This window comes from Podarcis erhardii, assembly GCF_964252035.2.
Source record: "Podarcis erhardii genome assembly, chromosome: 6".
NCBI lineage: Eukaryota > Metazoa > Chordata > Lepidosauria > Squamata > Lacertidae > Podarcis > Podarcis erhardii.
In genome coordinates this window covers 97827791-97849045 of record NC_138510.1, presented here as the reverse complement: position 1 = coordinate 97849045, position 21255 = coordinate 97827791, and the positions used below count along the sequence as shown (strand labels likewise).

The window sequence follows — 21255 nt, the reverse complement described above, 5'->3', positions numbered from 1 at the left end:
TGTTCAACAGGCTTGTTCTTCTAAATATTTACAGTCTTCGTGTTAATAACACTTTCCACCTACTTACCTGAGAAACAAGTTAGACTGACAGGTCTTTAATTTCCTGGATTCTTTGTGGATTCTTTTTCAAAACTTGATGTTGGCTGCGTTTCAGTCCTCTGGTGAGGAGGCTGATTCTAGCAATAAGTTACATACTTTACCTTGAAGATCAACAATTTCCCATTTGAGTTCTTAAGAACTCTCAGGTGAGTGCCCCCTGGCCTTGGAGACTTGCCAGCTAGTTCTGAAATTTAATCTTTTGCCACCTTGATTTCATATCGCTTCTCCATTGTGCTTCCGGGGGGGATGGAGAAGTCTCAAAATTTCTGCAGTGAAAACTAATGCAAATTATTTATTGAGCTTTTAAAGAACATCTGCAGACTTTTGCTGGATCAGACTGAGGGCCATCTGATGCAACAATCTGCGTCCAGATGTCTCTGAGAAGTCCACAAGCAGGGATCTTGCCCTGCACCATGGTTTATCCTTAGCACCCCCCTGAAAATGATGTTGACTAAGGGATGCCAGTAGTAGCTTCCACTTTCCTGCACTTCTAATGCATTTAATGCATGTAGGGGGTTGAATTAGATGAGCCTCAGGTTCCCTTCCAACTCTGCAACTCTATGATTCTGCAGCAGCAGAGGCACCTCATCACCCCTCCATAGAGTCCAGCAGAGCCCAATGGATCCTGTACTGCTTCTTAATCTCCTCCAGTCTGGTGGACTGGGGAAAACTAGGATTGCTCTGCCCTAGCAGGCATAGACCAGTCCTTTATATGGCCTGCAAGGTGACACGGAAACCATCAGTTTCACTGTTTTTAAGCTCCCATGACTAAACAATAGTAAGACCAGCATTTCTCTAAACCTATTACCATTTGCCATCCAGCTTCCAAGGGGCAGCTGGGCACCTCGAAAGTAAACCCCAGCCCCTAGGAAGGAAGGAAGGAAGTGCTGCCCCGCATTTCCCCTCCCCATCCTGGTCACAAGGTCCTTGGAAAAGTGGGTGCCCTTTTAGATAAAACAAAAACAAAGGTAATTTATTAATGAGCGGACAAAAACACAGCGTCATTCTATTTATTTCATAAAATTTATACACCATTTGATTGTAAAAAAAAACCTCAAAGCAGTTTACAAAAAGGTAAAACCATAAAATCAGAAAAAAAATTCACAATACATGCTAAAATAGTTTAAAATTCACATCAGCTTTACCCCCATGTAAGTGATGTATGGAAGTGAGAGCTGGACCACAAAGAAGGCTGATCGCCGAAGAATTGATGCTTTGGAATTATGGTGCTGGAGGAGACTCTTGAGAGTCCCATGGACTGCAAGAAGATCAAACCTCTTCATTCTGAAAGAAATCAGCCCTGAGTGCTCACTGGAAGGACAGATCCTGAAGCTGAGGCTCCAAGACTTTGGCCACCTCATGAGAAGAGAAGACTCCCTGGAAAAGACCCTGATGCTGGGAAAGAGAAGGGGACGACAGAGGACGAGATGGTTGGACAGTGTTCTCGAAGCTACAAACATGAGTTTGACCAAACTGCGGGAGGCAGTGGAAGACAGGAGTGCCTGGCGTGCTCTGGTCCAGGGGGTCACGAAGAGTCGGACACGACTAAACAACAACAAGAGTGAGGCCAGGTTTGCAGCTCAGGCAGTTAGCTGCCTTTCTCCACTGCTGGGTTTGGGTGGGAGACTCAGGGCCAGGCCAGGAACAATTCTTTGTCTATTCCAAGAAATCCAAGGTAGGTCATGTCACGTGGCTTCAAGCGCCTGGAGCAATTCTAGTCAAGTCACGTGGCCACATCAGAGGGAGCCCCAGCGCAGTGACCAGCCCCTCCCCATCCCACCTTTGCAACATGGGCGCAGCCAGGATTGAGGGGGGGCAGGCTTGATGTTAGGCGGGATGCAGAACCCAGTTATCTGCGATGCAATGGATCAGTTAAGTATTTCTATTTCTTTACTTGATGGGGGGTGGTGGTTATGCCCAGGGATCCTCTTTGCACCTGGGAAGGTCCAGTTGGGGCTGGAGAAGGAGGCTACACGTTTGGGGGCATTGAAATGGAGCAAGGCAGGCAGACCAACTGTCTCCAAAAGGAGTCAAGCAGACACGCGTCTAGCCGGGGTTTCTGCCCCAGGTGAAGGCTCCCGGGAGGGGGGGGGGGCATTGGGGCTCCAAGCAAGAGAGAAAGCGGACGAGAGCTCCGTCCTTCCCCCTGAAGCTGAAGGGGCTCATTTAGAGCCATGCAGAGAGAGGCTGCGTGGCTCCCCCCATGAAGGAGAAGACAGGATCCCGCGTGGGTTTGCTCTGTGTGACAAAGAAATTCAGGAGGAGCAGGAAGCCGAGGAAGAGAAGCAGTTGGACTGGAAGATGATCCTTGGGGTCTCTTCCAGCTCTACAACTCTGTGATTCTGTGATCTCTTCAGAACTCTGAATGTGTTTAAATAGCTCAGGTTGAGTCATTTTACAGAGTATACATGATTTACACACAGGAAAGTAAGGGGCATTTTCCTGCCAGAGGCAGATCCCTGGCAGGCGCTAGTCAGCCTGGCTGCCTTAGGACTGTACTGGAAGGGCACTTTCTACTCGCAAAAAGCATTTTTATTCACCTAAAATGACTACAAAATTATCATTTCTTAAAATGAGTAATCAAACAAAAGTAAAGGAATCTTAAAAGTGAAGGAAGACAGGAGGGCCTGGCGTGCTCTGGTCCAGGGGGTCACGAAGAGTCGGACACGACTAAACGACTCAACAACAACAACAAAAGGAATCTTGTTGAAGCTTAGGAGTAAATTTACAGGTCAATACTCCTTGAAAGGGCTTGCACAGAACCAAGATGAGCGGGTGGCCAAAAGCCCCAAAGAGAGGAGGGGAAAACATTTTGGTAGGAAGCCAGAGGGTCTTGGCTGATCTTAGGGAAATGCAGCCTTTTAATGATCCTGTGACCAAACAAATCCAATTCAAAACCTGACCTCAGACACTTGCTGCACGTGGAAGTTCGACCATTGTCAAACGATTTGCTTTTAGTGGAAGGGAAGCTCGGGATTCTTTTGTATTCAAATAATATACAGTGGTACCTCCGGTTAAGAACTTAATTCGTTCCGGAGGTCCGTTCTTAACCTGAAACTGTTCTTAACCTGAAGCGCCACTTTAGCTAATGGGGCCTCCTGCTGCTGCCGTGCCAGAGCACGATTTCTGTTCTCATCCTGAAGCAAAGTTCTTAACCTGAAGCACTGTTTCTGGGTTAGCAGAGTCTGTAACCTGAAGCGTATGTAACCCGAGGTACCACTGTATTGCCTACTTTTTATGCCCTTTACCAATAAATGGGTTGAGGTGTTTGTACGTGAATGTGGGCACCGGACATGGGGGTGGGGGCCAAGCCGGGTCTTTGGCCGGGGCAGCCTAGTTTCGGGCCGGCTTGCTTCTTGGCTGGCGTGGCCTCCCCAAGCGGCGCCCGTCCGGCTGGAGGCTTCGGGGCTCCGGCTGGCGGGGCAGGGGCCGGAGCGGGGCGCCCCGGAGGTGTCCTGGCCCGGCCCAGCCCTTCGGCCCCCGCCTCCTGCTGCTTCCTCCATGCGAGGCGACCCCCCGCCCGCCCGGGGCTTGTGGGCCGGCAAGCAGCTCCACGGAGTGCAAGGCGAGGCTCGTCCGGCTCCGCGCCTTGGAGTCCCATCAGACGAGAAGCGCGGCTCTCCCGTTTCAGACCCGCTTCGGGGGGACACGCGCGCGCGCATCTTACGCACGAAATGCGGAGCCCCTCGAGACTGGCCTGACCGGGGTCGGACGCTGCCTTTCGGCCCCGGACCTCCGGGCTTCTGGGGCCAGACTTCGGGGCTTCGGGCGGCTTTGGGGCTCCGCAGCTCGGCGACACAATAGCCGACGAGGAGGCTCCTCCTTCGGCCCGCCCGCCCGCCCGCCCGCCCCGCCTCGCCTCGCCTCGCCCCCAGATGGGCGGCGGAGCCCAAGTCCGGCGCGCTCTTCCCCGCAGCCGCCATCCCCGGCGCGGCCGGTGCAGCTCGGCTCGCCGCCCATGCCCGGCCCCTCGCCCCCCGACGCCCGCTAGCCGCTGCGCCCTCCATGGCTCGGCCCGTGGCGCTGCTCTGCTGCTGCTCGGCGGCGGCGCTGCTGGCTGCCTGCTGGGGCTCCTCCGCCGCCCCCAGCCCCGCCGCCCCGCTGCACGACGAGGCGGACAACCAGGAGAACATCCTCGCGCAGGTACGGGAAGGGCGAGGCGACGCGGGGCTGAAGCGCGCCGGGCAGCCCGGCAACCCCCTGCCCGCCGCCGGGTGCAGCTCCGGGGCCGGAGGTGCTCGGCTGGGGCGCGCTGCTGCGCGGAGTCCGGGCAGCCCGGGGGCCGGGCGGACGCCCTGGATGCGGCTGCCGGGTCTGCTGCTGGAGGCCATGTGTTTCCCGCTCCTGAGGGAGAGCGGGGTGCCTTAGACGGAGGAGCCGGGATCTGGCTGGGGAGGAAGAAGGTGCAGCGCCTTCCCTCTTCGCCCTCTCGGGCAGGCGGGCGAGGGGCTCTCTGGACGCGGGCCCGAGCGGGGGGCCGCCAGCTACAGGCCCGGCCCGGGGGCGAGCGCGGGGGAGGCTTCCCAGTTCCCAGGCGCGGATTTGCTTAGAACTTCAGGAAGGTTATGTTTTCTCTGAAAAACAGGTCTCTTGGGAGGCAAGTTCCACCGAATGCTTCCAAATCAATGTGTGCTGTGCTGTATTGAGAAGTGGATAAAGATAAATTTAAAAATGAAATAAATGTGTGCAGTATTCAGGTGCTGGTTCCAAGGGCATGGGAATCATTATTTAGCACCCTGCAGACCTGCTGCAAGTTAGTTTAGTCTGCAAACCAGTTCAGATTAGAGCCATTATTTTTCCAAAGAAGGATGTATGTGGATTTTTCATTTGGGTGCCTGTCCCTTTGAGAAATAAATATGCTTCATATTTTTGAAGGCTGAACTGTGACTCAGTTGAGCTGAAGCTTTTGAGTCTGCAGCTCAATCAAAAACATCTTTACTTTGAACTCCGTGGAATTTGCTTCTGTGGGACTTATTCCAAAGAGAGCGTGCTTAAGATGGTGCAGTGATTCACAGCCTTAACATAAACAGGTTGTGTTAAAGAAACTCTCTTCAAAGGTATCTTTCCACTTCATCCCTCAATGGGATCTCTGCACATGTGTGCGCCATGTTGAGCACTGCAGTGTTACACCCTATGGGCTGTGAATTTCCTTAATTTTCATCTGTACTAACGTCTTGGAACAGAAGCACAGCCTGATGTGGATCTCATCTGCTTCAGCTTGCTTCCTAAACTGCTTCCACACCCACCCACCCAATGTTGTTGTCATCAAAATTCCAGTACTTCCCCGCCTTGTCTTTTTTACATTTGATGCAGTTTTCTCTTACTGTGGAAAATCTGTAAAGCTCAAAATAGCCTACTATACATCTGAAGTCACAGATGGTATAAAAGTTCGTTAGCACTTATTTCTTCTTTTATTTTATCTTTTTTGGCAGGTGGGTTGTTAACAGGTAGTTGTTAACATCGCCATCATCATCATCTTTGCTTTTAAATTGGTTTATTGTGCATTTTCATTCATATTGTTTTAATGGCATTGTGTATTTTTAAATACTGTTTTTATTTATATTCAAGGTACAGAAGATAATTTTTGAGAAAATAATTGTTACAACAGTAAAAAAACAAATAACTTGTCCTGATAAAATTACAGACTTGCCGTGTGTTAAAGTTTCATTTGATTACTTTAAGAGATCACGCCACATTTTCCCATGAGTTCTGGGTGGATTCCTGTCACAGTCTGAGCAATTTGTATTCAATAAACATTTGCCATATGTTATAAAAGGAATATGGATAGTGTTTGCCCTTTGCCGCTCTCACCTGGCATGTTAGTTTCTCAGCTCTGACCATACTCTGTTATACCAAGTACCAATGTTCAGCCCAACACTTGTTTTCCAACAGCTGGCTATCTCCATATGGGCAGCAGTCCATAGAAAGGTTAAGAGGTCATCGTTAGGATACTCGTAAGCAGACAGGATCCTAAGCCCAAGCAGTGCTAGTGCAGGTGACATTTCAATTGTTTTGTTCTGTATCAAGCTTTTTTCTTTGAAGACAGCATTCCAGAAGGGTTTGATGATGTCGTATCACCACCACATATGGAAATACATCTCCTCCAACTATTGGGATTAACTTCCTTACATATTCACGATAGCCTCAGCAGTGTATAATGCCACCTATGCAGAAGTTTTAATGAGGCTTCCCTTATTTTGGCAGAAATTGATTCCAGTGGTCTCCCAGACCACAAAGCCATCCCTTTTTCATTTGGTATTTGCACATCTATGTCCATTTTCCATGGCATTTTTGTGAACAATAGATTGCTATATTCTAGTATTATTTGAGCTTTATAAATCGAGGAAGCTGTGCCCTTAGAGAGTGGAGAGAGGTTAATGCTCTACTGCTGTTAGTTTCCTGTTTGCTTGAGTGGAAATGTCTGGGTTATACAGGAATCTTAACAGCTGGTTGAAGTGGTACCATGACCATTTAAGGTTTGGTATGGCAGCTATGAATTGTTCTTTTTGTGGGGGGGGGGTGTACTGTTTGCATAGAAATCTTTTAATTTATAAAGACCCACCTGTTCCAAACCATTCCAATCTAAACATTGCCCTGGATGAAAGCGAAGAGGGATAAGGGGAGATATTGGGGGAGCCAGTTTTTTAAACTTTGCTTTCCACACATTTACTGTGGTTCAGAGGAAAGCGTTCACAATAGCATGTGTTTTAGTGAGTGCAGAGGGTAGAAAAGGATATACTCTATATACAGGACCTGAAATTTCTATATCTACCTGTGGTTTACCTTTTTGCCCATGGATCAGTGACATCAAATATTTTAATTAGAAGGCATTGTAATGAGTTTGGAGATGTGGGATTCTGAGACTGCCATTTTTGACACTTCTGTATATATTTCTGGAGCCTAGTCATGCTTCCCCCCCTTTTGTGAATAAACTTGTTTATTGAGCACTGCCAATTTTTTAATTGTTTGGGTGTAATCATAATTGGCAGCACTTGAAAGAGAAACAAAAATTTCGGCAGGATAGCCATCTTTACCGCAGTGATGCAGCCTGACCATGATAAATGTGGGTCTTCAAGACATTGTCATAACTGTAGGAATACAGGTGTGAAGTTTGCTTTCTTTAGAGCTGATAGAGCTTTCTGATTTTTAATGATGGTCAGGCAAAGGAATGCCTATATACATTATTTCTTATTTGGATTCATTGAATCATAGAATTGGATGGGACCCTGAGGGTCATCTAGTCCAACCCCCTGCAATGCAGGAATTTCGGCGACAGCATTCATGACAGATGGCCATCCAACCTCTGCTTAAAAACCTCCAAGGAAGGGGAGTCCATCCTCCTCTTGTGGGAGTCTGTTCCACTGCCAAACATCTCTTACTGTTAGAAAGTTTTTCCCGAATGTTTAGTTGGAATCTCCATTGGTTTGAGACCTACCCTCCAGAGCAGGAGAAAACAAGCTTGTTCCCTCTTCCATGTGACAGCCCTTAGGATGTTTCCAGATGGCTATCATATTTCTTCTCACGCTCCTCTTTTCCAGGCTAATACCCAGCTCCTTCAACTGTTCCTTGTAAGGCTTAATTTCCAGACCCTTGATCATCGCCCTCCTCAGCACAAGTTCCAGCTTGTCCGCATCCTTCTTAAATTGTGGTGCCCAGAATTGGACACAGTATTCCAGGTGTGGTCTGACCAAGGCAGAAGAGAGTGGTACTATTACTTCCCTTGATCTGGACACTAGACTTCTGTTGTTGCAGCCTAGAATAGTATTTGCCTTTTTTGCTGCTGCATCACACTGTTGACTCATGTTAAGCTTGTGGTTCACCCCTAGATCCTTTTCACATGTACTGCTAGTAAACCAGGCGTTCCCCATCCTATATTTGTGCATCTGGTTCTTCCTGCCTAAGTGCAGAACCTGACATTTGTCCCTGTTGAAATACATTTTGTTCGCTTGCGCCCAGTTCTCCAATCTGTTAAGGTCATTTTCATTTCTGATTCTGTCTTTTGCAGCATTAGCTTTCCCTCCCAGTTTGGTGTCATTTACAAATTTGATGATCATCCCCCCAATTCCTTCATCCAAGTCATTTATAAAGACGTTGAACAACAAGGGGCCCATGACAGAACCTTGTCACTTTTTCCAGGATGATGAGGAACCGTTAATGAGTACTCTTTGGGTTCAGTCAGTCAACCAAATCCACCTAACAGTTACCTTTTTCAACCCACATTTTACCAGCTTCCTCGTGAGAGTATCATAGGGGTAACTTTTTGCTTTTGCTATGATGGATAACATTGAGTAGCTGGCAAATTGGGTCACAGATGTGTCTCTGGGGTATGAATACAGTCCATGGTGATGTAGGAAGAAATACCGGTAAATGCGTTGAGCCTTGCAGCAAAGATTGCTGTAAAGATTGTAGCATCTTGAGTTAAAAGGCTTGTGTGGAAATGGATGTTGTCCCTCCCCAAAGCGCAGGCATCCATGATAACTAGTAACCAAGTATGGAGCTAGTGCAGTTCCTGCGAATTTTTTAAGGTGCACATGCACAGGAAAGGAAATATTTGCCCACGTGGCCCCAATGGGGAAAAGTAGTAGAGGGCAGGAAGGTAGGAACTGGGTGGGAAGGCACCAGAAAAGATAGCACAGAAACATTCCACCAAGGACTGTGCACTGGCGTGGATGGGAAGTAGTGGAATACCTAATAAAATTGAAGACACAGAAAAACTGGGTCAGAATGAACCATTAGCATCTGGAAGGACCCCTAGCAAGATAGGTACGGGTAGGTTTAGGATTGTTGCCATGCAGCCCTTTCCTATGTACTCAAAATCCCAGTAGGACTTTCTCCTGAGCAGATATTTCCAGGATTGTGCTGCAAGAGTAGCTGTATGTTTATTCCTATGGCTATGTGAGCCTGTGGCAGCAGTGGCACTTTCAGTCAGCTTTGTGTTGGTTTTCACCTGTGGCTAAAGTTAGCCAAAAGTGACAGCTGCTGCCATAGGTTCCAACAGTTGTAAAAATGAGCCATAAATTGGTATGAACAGGAGCTCTTTATGGCTTGACTGACTGTGCTTTTGGCTCTTTATTAGGAACAGAAACAATTAATTTTACTTAGATTAAAGTCTGCTTCTAAATTAATTTACTCTGTGGTTGAATGAACTCAGGTCATGGGTGTTACTATAGTTTCCTTTTTACAAAAAAAATTGCTTTATTTGCATCAGAAATGTGCCAAATGCAAGCCCAGCCAAATTTAATACAAAATGAATGCATTGCCAGAATAGTATAGCTGGATAACAAAGCAAGCAAATTGGGCCTATTTGATTGGATCAGCTTCCATTGTTAAAGGAGCAAAGAAGCTTACATTCTATGTCAAGCACAATGAAAAAAAGGAAGAAACTGACCAACTATAAAGAGGCTAAATTTAGTTATGGATTGTTTTTAAAAAGGAGTGTTTTGAAATGATGGTGGCCTAATTACTAATTTTGAAACACACAAATCATGTTGATAGATGGGGAATCTTAGCCTGCTTTGTGTTACAGCACAGCGTTGCTTTCACATGCAGGAGTCCTCTTCTTGCCCTGCTGCTAGTGAGATAGAGGCAAACTCAGAAAGGTACTGATTTCACGTATAATGGATATGTATTTTTGATTTAATTGACTACTTAGAAGTGTATTAAGTTATTTCTAATAAGATTTGGTTTGAATTATTATTAGTGAATATCAATATACGTATCAAGGCTTTGAGATTAGACATCTGAAGAAGCCCGGAAAACTACCTTGGGAGTGTGCTACCTACAAGCCCCAGTTAAAGGGCCCCATCAGGGGCGAACAGCAGCCTCTTGATTACTTGGACTGCCAGGGCAAAACAGGTGCAAAACGCCGGAACCCTGTCTACAACCTTATTAATATCCATCTACAGCTTCACTATGGGACGCGGGTGGCGCTGTGGGTTAAACCACAGAGCCTAGGACTTGCCGATCAGAAGGTTGGCAGTCTGAATCCCCGCAATGGGGTGAGTTCCCGTTGCTCGGTCCCAGCTCCTGCCAATCTAGCAGTTCGAAAGCACATCAAAGTGCAAGTAGATAAATAGGTACCACTCCGGCGGGAAGGTAAACGGCATTTCCATGCGCTGCTCTGGTTTGCCAGAAGTGGCTTAGTCATGCTGGCCACATGACCCAGAAGCTGTATGCTGGCTCCCTCAGCCAGTAAAGTGAGATGAGCGCTGCAACCGGTCACGACTGGACCTAATGGTCAGGGGTCCCTTTACCTTTACCTTTACAGCTTCACTAGCATCTCTCGGTATTGTGAACAACATCAAACTTACCTTTTGTTGGTATCTTCATGAACTTACCTAAAAAGATAAAGAAAACAAAAGACTGAGTTAAGCACTTGAAAAATCCATTGAAATCCGACATTATAAGTTCATCTTAGGTTGCGTAGTTCGTAAGTCTCTGTGGCTTTGCTTAAGGTTTTTTATTTTTCTCAGAAGATTGATAAAGAATGTATAATCATTTTGGTAATTATTGTGTGTATATTAGTCTCCAACGTGTTGCATGAGACGTACTACTTCTATCAGCAGCACAGATTGCATTTTTCTTGCTCAGTGAAAGTAGCACAACCTTTTTTATCCATCACTGCTGACTAGCAATCTGGCTGGTGCTCTGCTTCAGATGTCATGCCGAATCATTGTTAAGGAAGCCTGAGTACTGCTGAGCGCAGGGGTGGCCATCATGTGATCTCCAAATGTACTGGACTGCAGCTCCCATCAGCCTCACCCAGCACACCCAGGGGTCAGGGGTGACAGGAGTTGTAGTCCAGCAACGTCAGGGGAGGGAACCACATTGACTATCCCCCTCCCTGGTTCAGTGTCATGTCTGACCTGACAAACCATAGTTACAACTGCTGCTCTGCCTTCGGAGGGCGCTCCACTGCGGGGCAGAGGAGATGGAGAATAAAAGCAGACAAGCAGGTCTGATCTGTGGTTGGCCTCTATTATGTTTGGAAGCTCAAATCATTCTTTAGCATGATGTCTGAACTGAGCCTGTACCATCTGAATGCAAAGCAGCCAGGTTGTCTCATCACTGAATCTCTCCAAACATTGTTTTTTGGGGGGTGCAAAAGTAAAGTGTGAATATGGCCAACACACACCTCATGCCTCACCAGGAGAAGCTTTACCATCTTTGTCAAATCAGGTATACCCAATTTTGGTGATTGATTAAGGGTGTATTTATTGTTTTGTCACTCCCTTTTGTCTTAGTTGTCCTTTTTAAGAAATGCACCTTCAGTGGCAGACTTGGGTTTGCTGCTGAGCAGTGTGTAGAGTAGCCCTCAGATGCGTCTCTCCAGACGGTTCTTCTGAATGAAGTTCTCCACCCCTGGGAAGTCTCAGCACATACTTGCACAGCAAGAAAAAACATGTGCTCCGGCTATTTTTATTCGTCAGTTTTGTGTCTGATCCCTAAAGGAAATTCTCTGGGTTGCATCTGCAGTTGTTGGACATTTGCTTGGCTGATGCACCTGGTCTGCTCCAGAACTCAGGGGAGAGGTGCTGCTCTTCAGAATCGTCCTGCAAGAGAAGGTGGTCTTGCTGAGGGATTGACTCTGACTTTATTTCAAGCAGACTATGAGGGTTTCCTTTCTTCGGCTACATTCCCTCTGGAGCATATCCAGTTCCCACTGGGACCATTCTCCTGCACAAACCAACCTGAAATAAGCGAGAGGTGCAAAGAGAACAGTTCTTGCATAACTCCTTCGCACTTCAGTAAGGCTCAAGGAAGAGAATGTCTTGAGGGACTGTGCCTGTTAAATTTAAATGAGCTCATCCTGGAATGCATGGTTTGAGAACGACAGCCTTTTAATTTCCCAAAACCCAAGAGAGCGAGAGAGCACAAAGTTCATCGGGGGAAGCTGACTAGTTTGGGGTTTGGGGGTTTTTGGGTGGTGGAAGAAAATTACTTTCCCAGATAATCAAGGAGCAGAAAATGGCGAGAGTCAGCAATATTTTAAACCAGCGACCTATTTCTTCAAGGTTTCAGAATGTCTGAGCCTCTCCCAAACACTCCACAAGAACAAGCATAAAGCAAGGAGGGAGAGAAGGGGAGGGAAATTCTACTTTCAGAACAAACTGACCAGCTTGTTCTTTTTCCTCCTTTCCCTTTATTAGTTGTTAGGGGACTATGACAAGGTGAAGGCCGTGTCGGAAGGCAGAGACTGCCAGTGCAAGTGTGTGGTGAGGCCCTTGGGCAGAGGCGCTTGCCAGAGGATTAACGAAGGAGCTGCCAAACCAGAGGATTTTTACACGGTGGAAACGATCACTTCTGGACCGGAATGCAAATGTTCGTGTGTAGCCCCACCATCCGCCCTGAACCCCTGCGAGGGAGACTTCAGGCTGAAGAAACTGCAAGAAGCAGACAGCAAGGACTTCAAGGTATCTCTCTCTCTCTCTCTCTCTCTCTCTCTCTCTCTCTCTCTCACACACACACACACACACACACTGCAACTGTGATTTCTCATTCCAAAGCAATAGGCAGCCTATTGATATTGTTTTTGAGGAGCTAAATCTGTAGACTCCTGACTTTTTGAAAACAAACATGATATCTACAAATGTACCAGGTTTGAGGGGCAGGGGAGCAGACAGACAACCATCAAGTGCTAGTGTGTAAAACAGCAGCCCCTCAGAGCATTCGGCATGTTCTTAACAAACAGGGCTGAGAAGCCAATGGTGGTCTGGATATTGTTGGACTCCACTTCCCATCAGCACATGGCCAGGGGTCAGGGATGATGGGAGCTGCAGGCCAGCAACATCAGAAGGAGCACAGGTTTCCCAGCCCTGCCTGAAAGTGGCTCCTTCCTCTGAAGACTTCTGGCCAGCAACTTGCCTCTTTGCTCCTAGATTCAGGTAGTTGGCTGTGTTGGTCTGACACAGTCGAAATAAATAAAAAAAATGGTCCAGTAGCACCTTAGAGACCAACTAAGTATGTTCTGAGTATAAGTTTTCATGTGCATGAACACTAGGTATCTGAAGAAGCTTAACCTGAGTCACCAGTGTGATGCAGCAGCAAAAAACCCGAATGCTATACTAGCCTGCACCCACAGAAGTCCAGTGTCCAGATCAAGGGAAGTAATAGTACCACTCGATTCTGCCCTGGTCAGACCACACTTGGAATACTAAGGAGGGCAGGTATGGTTGAAGAACAGTTTTCTTCCATAGATAGCTAGTTATGATTCCTCTCACTGAATTCCTTAGGAGCTAATATATATATTTAATGTTGCACTGCTCTATTGCACCTTTCAGGAACTGTGTCCAGTTTTGGGCACCACAGTTTAAGAAGGATATTGACAAGCTGGAATGTGTGCAGGGAAGGGAGAACAAGATTATCAAGGGTCTGGAAACAATTGAGGGAGCTGGGGGTGTTTAGCCTGGAAAAGGAGACTGAGAGGAAATATGATAGCCACCCATTAATATCTAAAGGGCTGTCACATGGAAGATGGAGCAAGCTTGTTTTCTCCTGCTCTGGATGGTAGGACTCGAATCAGTGACTTCAAGTTACAAGAAAGGAGATTCCAACTAAATACAGTGGTGCCCCGCAAGACGAACGCCTCGCAAGACGGAAAACCCGCTAGACGAAAGGGTTTTACCGTTTTGGAGGCGCTTCGCAAAACGAATTTCCCTATGGGGTTGCTTCGCACGACGAAAATGTCTTGCGAGTTCCCGCAGTTTCCCCCCGCTTTTTTCGCCCTTTTCCTAAGCCGCTAAGCCGCTTAACAGCTGATCCGCTGATAAGACGCTTCTCAGCTGATTGCTAAAAGCCGCTAGACCGCTAATAGCGCTAATCCGCTAAGCCGTCAATGGGCTTGCTTCGCAAGATGAAAAAACCGCTAGACGAAGAGAATCGCGGAACGGATTAATTTCGTCTTGCGAGGCACCACTGTATTCAGAAAAAAAATTATGACAGTAAGAGCTGTTTGGCAGTGGAACAGATTCCCATGAGAGGTGGTGGACTCTCCTTCCTTGGAGGTTTCTAACCAGAGGCTGGATGGCCATCTGTCAGGGATGCTGTTGCTGAAATTCCTGCATTGCAGGGGGTTGGACTAGATGACCCTTGGCTCCCTTCCAACTTTATGATTCTATGATCCACACACTTGTAATTGGGTAACAGTTATGGGTAACATAAATGTGACAGATTTCTAAGTGTGGAACACTTTGAATACTCAGAAAGCGCTTTATAAATTATGAGTCGTGTCAATGAATAACTGTCTTGTTTAGTTTTTTCTGAATGTCCATTTTGCTTTATGAACATTTCTGCTTTGCCAGCTGGGAAAAGTTTCAGCAAAACACAACCAATGATATTCCTGCTTTCCCTGTAGCAACGCATAGGGAATGCTCCTCCTTTTACACTTATTCTTTGTGGAAAGTGATCCTGCTGAGGGGCGTTGTGTACGTGGCAGTATGTGGTAGCTGTGGCAGATCTGTGATGAGCTGCAGGGGGTGAAGGAAGAGAAGAATGTTCCTGAAAAATCAGACTCATTCTCAGTATGCACTGCCCTTCCCAGCTGGAAATAAAACCTAATTTTGCAAAAACCCAGAACACAATTCTGGCTTTAGTTTTGCCAATTTGTGGCATTCCAAAGCTCTTGCTTTCAAATTAGTCTCCGTTTTGTGTGTGCATACCCCAACAGTTATAATTCTGAGAGTGCTGCCTGCTAAAGATGGGTCTGGTCTTGCAAGATCAGACCAACAGTCCTCTTTGCAATGGGAGGCAACCAGATGTCTTTGGAAAACTTGCAAGGCCAGCATGATGGCCGCGACAAGCCCATGGGGATTGTGTGTGTGTTACCGCACACATCTGGTGCTTGGAGACATAGAGAGAGCCTCTGGCCACAAGGGTTCCACTTGGTTTCCTGCTTTCATTCCCGCAGTCTGCCTTCCATTCCCTTGGGGCCTGCATGCGCTGTCCTCCGAGTGGCTTCCCACACTCATTTGGGGTTGTCCTTGTGTGGAAAAAGGCACATACCAGGAAGCCGCCAGCTTCATGCGCTTGTTCTGGTAATTGTTGTCTTTCCTTATTTTCTGCTTTACAAGGCTTTTTTTTGGCAGCCCAAAATGTAACTGGAGATGGTTGTTTTAGGTTTGTTCTCACAACCCTGAAACACATGAAACTTGAGCCTCCAGCTATCTCCTGCCTGGGCAAGTTCAAATGAACTGTAATCGGCTTGACTGTCTGACCAGCAACACCTCCTTTGTTCTGCAAGCAGCAAGGTGGCATGTAGCTGGCCTTGCACATGAATGGACGACCTCAGCCTAATGAGGAATATTGCAAAGGCTTGGAAGCTGCCACTATTTGGACCAGGCTTGGCTTGGCGGCATCCCAATTCAGGCAGCTGGTGGGAAGTCTTTGTGACATGAAATACTCGAGGATGAGCTTGCTTTTACCCTCTGTATCTTGGTGGCACATAAAAGTTTGCTTGCTAGAGCAGACCCAAGCCCATCAGACCCAGCATTCGGTTTGCAGCAGTGGCCACCCAGACGCCTCTCGAAGTTCAGAATCGGGACGCAGAGCAGGGATGGCCTTCCCCTCTTCTTGACCCTCAGCACCTGGTTTTCATGGTTTATGGCACTGCCTTCGAGCACAAAGGCCCAATTCAGCTCTCATTCCAAATAGCCATGAATTCTCTCCATGAATGTGTTCAGTCCTTCTTTAAAAAAGGGCAAGCAATCTTCTGGAAGGGAATTCAGAAGTTAACTAACAAATTCTAGCTGGCTGAGTGTCAGATCATACGTTTTGGGAACAGAGGGTCTCAAATTCAGTCCCTGAAATATTCAGTTAAAGCTATCTCTGGCCACAGTTTTGGAAAATAACTTTCCCTGAGTTTTGGGAACTGTTACTACCAGCCTGAGTAGAGCATTCTGGGACAGATGGACCAGTGGCTTAACTCCATAAGGCAGCTTCACATGTTCAGATTCATGTTAACCTATTGGCAGCTGTGAGACGGGTGGTTGTATTGTGCCTGAGAGCATCATCCTCAAGCCTGCCTCCACCGCTCATGGCCCCCTTCTGTGAAGTTTCTAGGGAATTGCTGCCAGATTCCTTGTCATCCAGGAACAGTGTCATGTTCCATACGGCTAATTCATAAAGTTCCCTGAAGAGGGTTATACAAACATGCTTGGCTCTAGAACTCAAGCTGGGAATGCTCAGAACTACGGCATCCAGAACCTTCTTGTGCCAAGCATAATTTGAAGCAATTCATCATCTCAGATTTGTTTAATAACTTCTTCTTCCTTTTGGATTGGGCTTGGATTAAAAGATACCATTTACCCTAGTTTCATTTTTTGAAAAACAACAACTGCTATTACAAGGTCAGTTCCAATTTAATATTTTCCATTAGAACAGTGAATTTCTTATAGTTGCACACATGTGGAAGAGGAATAACAGTACCGATGGTTGCAATCTGGATACCGATCGAGAGAAAGTGAGAAATTTCAAAGAACACTTAACTGTAGCGTTAATTTTGGGGCGAAACTACCCATGGCCTTGTCTGGAATAAAATATTACTACATTGCAGAAGGTAGGTGTAATGGTTCTAGGGGTTACTCGTGCGTAAACCGGCGCCACACCTGGCTGGGTTGCCTGAGTGAACCTTTTCTGTCCGGACAGCCACCCATCCGTGGCTGCCTCAATCGCTGGCAGAATCCGTCAGTGGGCGTTTCTTGAACTTCTTCCAGCAAAGAAGCTCTTTGACGCCTAGTCTCCTCCTACTCTCCCTGCGCGGAAGCCTTCTGCGCAAGGAGGGTGTGGGCAGCGGAGGACCCTTACTCTCCCCGCTGGTCCCTGGCAAGGAGTCATGGGACCGCCTCGCCGCTTCCCCCATCTGCCCCCCTTCTCCACTGGTGCTACGCTGATTCTCTTCCCCAGAAGATGGGCTGCCTCTCCCCATCCCAGGACGCTCTCTGGAATCCCTCTGGAGCCCGCTCTCTCCCTCTGGCCCTGATGGCAGTTCCCTGACAGTAGGAACAGACTATGAGGACAGGAGAAAACAGAAGCCAGGCAGCTGTAAATGGAGTAAATTCTCCTGAACAAAATTCGGTATCAAAATGTGTAAAGGTTTCCATCAAGAAACTTTCTGCTTTACTGATTTAGCATAATTATAGATCACACAGTTAGTAAAATATAGTAGAGAAGTAGTAGAGAAAATTAATGAGAAGGAAATAAATTGGACCTAGAAACAAACAAGTATAAAACTAAGATATTGGGGAAGAATGAAAAACAAAATACCCTGGTGTAATGAATGATATTTAACGAGGGCAGATTGAGCAATTATAAGAATTTAAATTCCTGGGAAGCATTATTTCAACACAGGCCTCTGGACAGTTTGAAAAAGCTATGAATTGATTTAAGTACAGAAACACAATCAAATAACATCAGCCACATAAAAGGGTAGATCAGAAACGTAAAGTAGCAAGGGTATATATCTTTTAGTTTTAAAAATTACAGAATTATTTATGTAATTACAATTTGTATTTCTTTCAGCAAGATATAAGTGGAGACTATTGTTCTGCTGTTGTTGCTGCCAAATGCCCTTGAAGAGTGACTCTTAGGTGTGCGTTTCAAAGACCACAAATGAACATTTTCTTTCTCAGTGACTTCCTTTTGATTTGCTAAGCATTTGATACAGCCAGTCATGTGACAGAGAAACCCAGGTTCTGGGTTTGATCATGTTTTGAGGGTGAAGCTAAAGTAGTGAACTTGCTGTCTTTCCCGCTATCAGAATAAGCTACCAGGCTCCTAAAAGGGCATCTGACCTCGGCTGTTTTCCATTTAATTTAGAATGTAAGCTTCTTATGACCCGAACCTTGTCTTTTTTGCTTATGAAGCTCTGAAAAATGCCAAGTACACTGGTGACACTATATATGGGCATGATGATTATGAAAAAAACCTTTTTGCATATATTCTCGGGATACCACTATGTATGGCCATTAATACTTCCATTTCAGAACCAATAAACTTTGGTCCTTTCCCAACCGAGACCCTATAGTGCAACACACACACACCCGCCAAATAATGCTGTTGAGGACTATGAAATAAATGTGATATTCTTTCTCTTGTGTCTTTCGGTGTACAAAACAGTCTTCATAACAGGCCTGTAGGGGAGGTTTGGCTGAGAGATAGTTAACTTGCCTATTGAGCTTCACGGCTGAGCTGTTCAAAGGGTTCATCCAAAGAGCACACAAATTGTGTTACTTTCAGGCAAGCAAATATGAGGGGAGACAGTGACATAACTGTTCCATGATTATGTGTTTTCAGCTGGCAGCTGTCATCGATCTACTAGAAGGCGCTTTCTATGGCTTAGACTTGCTCAAGCTGCACTCTGTCACAACGAAGCTGGTTGGCCGAGTGGAGAAACTGGAAGAGGTAAGATGGCTGCCCTAGACAACATTATGACAGCCCCAAGAAGCTGCTAAGTTGCAGATCAATATTCTACTGTGGGCAGCTTGATCCACAATACTGAGTCCCACAGCAATTTTGGGAACAGTCTGTTGTGAAATGAGATTTTGTAGGCACCCAGCATTTCCATCCCTTTCCTCTAGCCCTCTTGCTTGACATGCAGAAATAATGCAAGCCCATCACTTCATGCCAATATAAATTTTGCCTGTCTAACTTGTCTATGGAACGCTTTAGAGCAGGGCCGTCTTTAGCATATGCAGGGCTGGGGTGCAAAAAACTGCCCAGAGCCCCCAATTTTGGGGGGGTGGGAGGCCAAAGTTGTTGAGCTTTTTTAGGGGGCAGCTCAGAGTTGTTGAGCTTCTCCCATGCTGCTGCAGGTGGAGGGAGGAGAGCAATCCCTGCAGAGGCTTGGGAGGGAAGCTACGCCCCTTGTGGGAGCAGCATGTGTGTGTGTGCTGGGTGGGCCTCTTGACGGCCTGCCAATCCCAGGCACGCAGGAGACCAGCTGCCTCAGCGCTCGCAGCAGAAAAGCTCCGACAGGCTCTGCTCCGCTCGGCAGTGGCTCTCGGCTGGCCTGGCTGTCAGGTGCCCCGCACTGTCAGGTGCCCCGCGCCCCTAGCACCTATGGTTATGCCGGCCCTGTTTTAGAGGCAAAGGAGCTTGAGCGGGGAGAAATGGTGGCAGCCCTACTTATCTACAACCAGTTGCATAAATATATGCCCTCTGTCTGCAGAAAAGGTGCCATTATTCCACTTTAACTCTTTAAAGGATCTTGGGGACTGCAGTTTGTTAAGAGTGCCGAGAGTTGTTAAGAGGCCCCTCTTCCCCGCACGGGCAGCTCTGGTCCAGGCTCTGGCTGTGGTGCGGGCGGCCCAGGCTTGGCAGCAGCGGAGCAGCTTTCAGGCAATTGCCCTAGGAAAGCTCAACAACTTTTTGAGGCTCAGGCCTCAGTTATCCTTGGTTTGATAACATGGGTGCTAACAACATGCAGGAGAGCTTCAGTTTTCATCTGGGAAATGCTAGGTTGTGTGTGGTGGCACCAACGTGCACCAACTGCATCATGGGGACAATTCAAGTTAATTGTTAACACACCAGTGAAGCAAAGAATCCTCAAAATCTTTTCCATGCGCCCTCTTGGAAACAAGAGGTGGCTGCTGTCGATGTGGGCCTGGCTGGGGGCGGGTGGCAGAAGAGTGGGGAGGCCCATCATTTCAGCTGTCTCTCTGGGAGTTTGGTTACCTCTTACTGACCTAGAAAGACTCCCTTGTTCCTGTAATAGCTGTGTGTTCCTGCCTCCCCCACCTGCTCCGCAGCTGCTTGTCATGGGCGTCCTCTGTGTCCTCTGGGAGCCTACAAAGTATATTTTGCTATTTATCTACAGCAGTTATTGTTTAAGCACAAGGTATTAACTATTTCTGTTGGTTTCTGTCCTGCTCCATCCCAAAGATTCTGAGAAGCTTTCACACATATTCAATGCATTTAATTGTATTTCAAAGGGTGGTGGGTGGGGTTAAGGCCCTTCCTGGAGGGTATGTATGTGAGTGCAATGTTTTGTTGACTCTTCTTCCTCTGGCTGTTGACTGGGGTTGGTCTGGCTTTCAGGCCCATTGAGGGCAATTGGCCAAGGAAGGCAGAGCTGGAATGGGGGGGGGGGGAGCTCCTGGCATCAGCCATTGGTCCTCTAACACTTTTTAATCCCACAAACAGTAGGCTAATGTGTAGAACTCTGCTCTCTGTGCTAATGACGTTCTTTCTTTCCCTGTGCTCATTCTAGGAATTGTCTAGCAATCTCACCAAGGAACACAAAGAGAAGAGACCAAATGCAGACAAAATTTGGCAGGAGATGGATCTTAAAGGCAAGACAAATTCTTCTGACAGCATCTCTAACAACCTTGCTGACATCCAGAGTTCACTGCAGAGGGATGCTGCCGCCGCCTACACTCTCACTGAGGTGATTTCAGATTTCTGCAAGCTCCTCCTTGAGGGCCAGGAACTTTGCATTTCCATTCCCCACCCCTCCCAAAAATCAGTGAAACCAGGATTCTGTTAGATTCTGCCTGCTACCAGATTTAAGTTTAAAGCAGGGACAACAATCACTTTTTGTGACTCAAGTAGTCTTTAAAATATTGACTAAAAGACTGCCTGCTCCCACGAAAGGATAGCAGTTCATTTACTCTGTGTTTCTTGTTTGGTGGTTTTGATAGGTTAGGGTGGGGCAGCTGTGACCCTCCAGATGTTGTTGGATTGACAACACTCATAATCTCCAACCAGCATGGCCAGTGGTCAGGGACGATGGAAGTTGTGCTCCAACAACATCCCTGATCTCAAATGGTGAAGGTTATTGGTTAAACACTGGCTCTTTCAACTGTGTCCAAAAATACACAGGAACATTTATATTACTACATGCGGGCGCTATCTCTTTCACATTTCAGTATTTTAAAAACCTTATCCAAATGAATGTAGCCATATTTTCCTATCTGATGGAGATGTTTGATAAACTTGTATCTTTTACATAAATGGATAGATATTTTTCATTTTGAAGTCTGTTGACAGGATTGATTGACTGAGGTGGGAAACTTAGCGTAACGGAGGAGATGTTCTTCCCCATAACTCATGCCAGCTGTGATCTTCATTGCAGTAGAGTTCAAGTATCAAGTAGAGTTCAAGTATCAAGTAGAGTTTCTGAGAAGTATTCAAAAGCAGTCCCATATACAGCACATTGCAGTT

General features: G+C 46.8%; 1 protein-coding gene across 2 annotated transcripts in view; it reads left to right on the top strand.

Annotated features, from left to right (window-relative positions):
- The first annotated feature begins 4089 nt into the window (after positions 1-4089).
- OLFML2B (olfactomedin like 2B) overlaps positions 4090-21255 on the top strand; it is a 28016-nt gene continuing 10850 nt past the window's right edge. For both annotated transcript variants that reach the window (XM_081867319.1, XM_081867318.1), the window contains exons 1-4: positions 4090-4242; positions 12249-12512; positions 18388-18495; positions 20303-20479. In XM_081867319.1, coding sequence (XP_081723445.1) covers positions 4105-4242; positions 12249-12512; positions 18388-18495; positions 20303-20479 — 687 coding nt within the window. In that variant the 5' untranslated portion in view covers positions 4090-4104. The remainder of the gene's footprint in view (positions 4243-12248; positions 12513-18387; positions 18496-20302; positions 20480-21255) is intronic.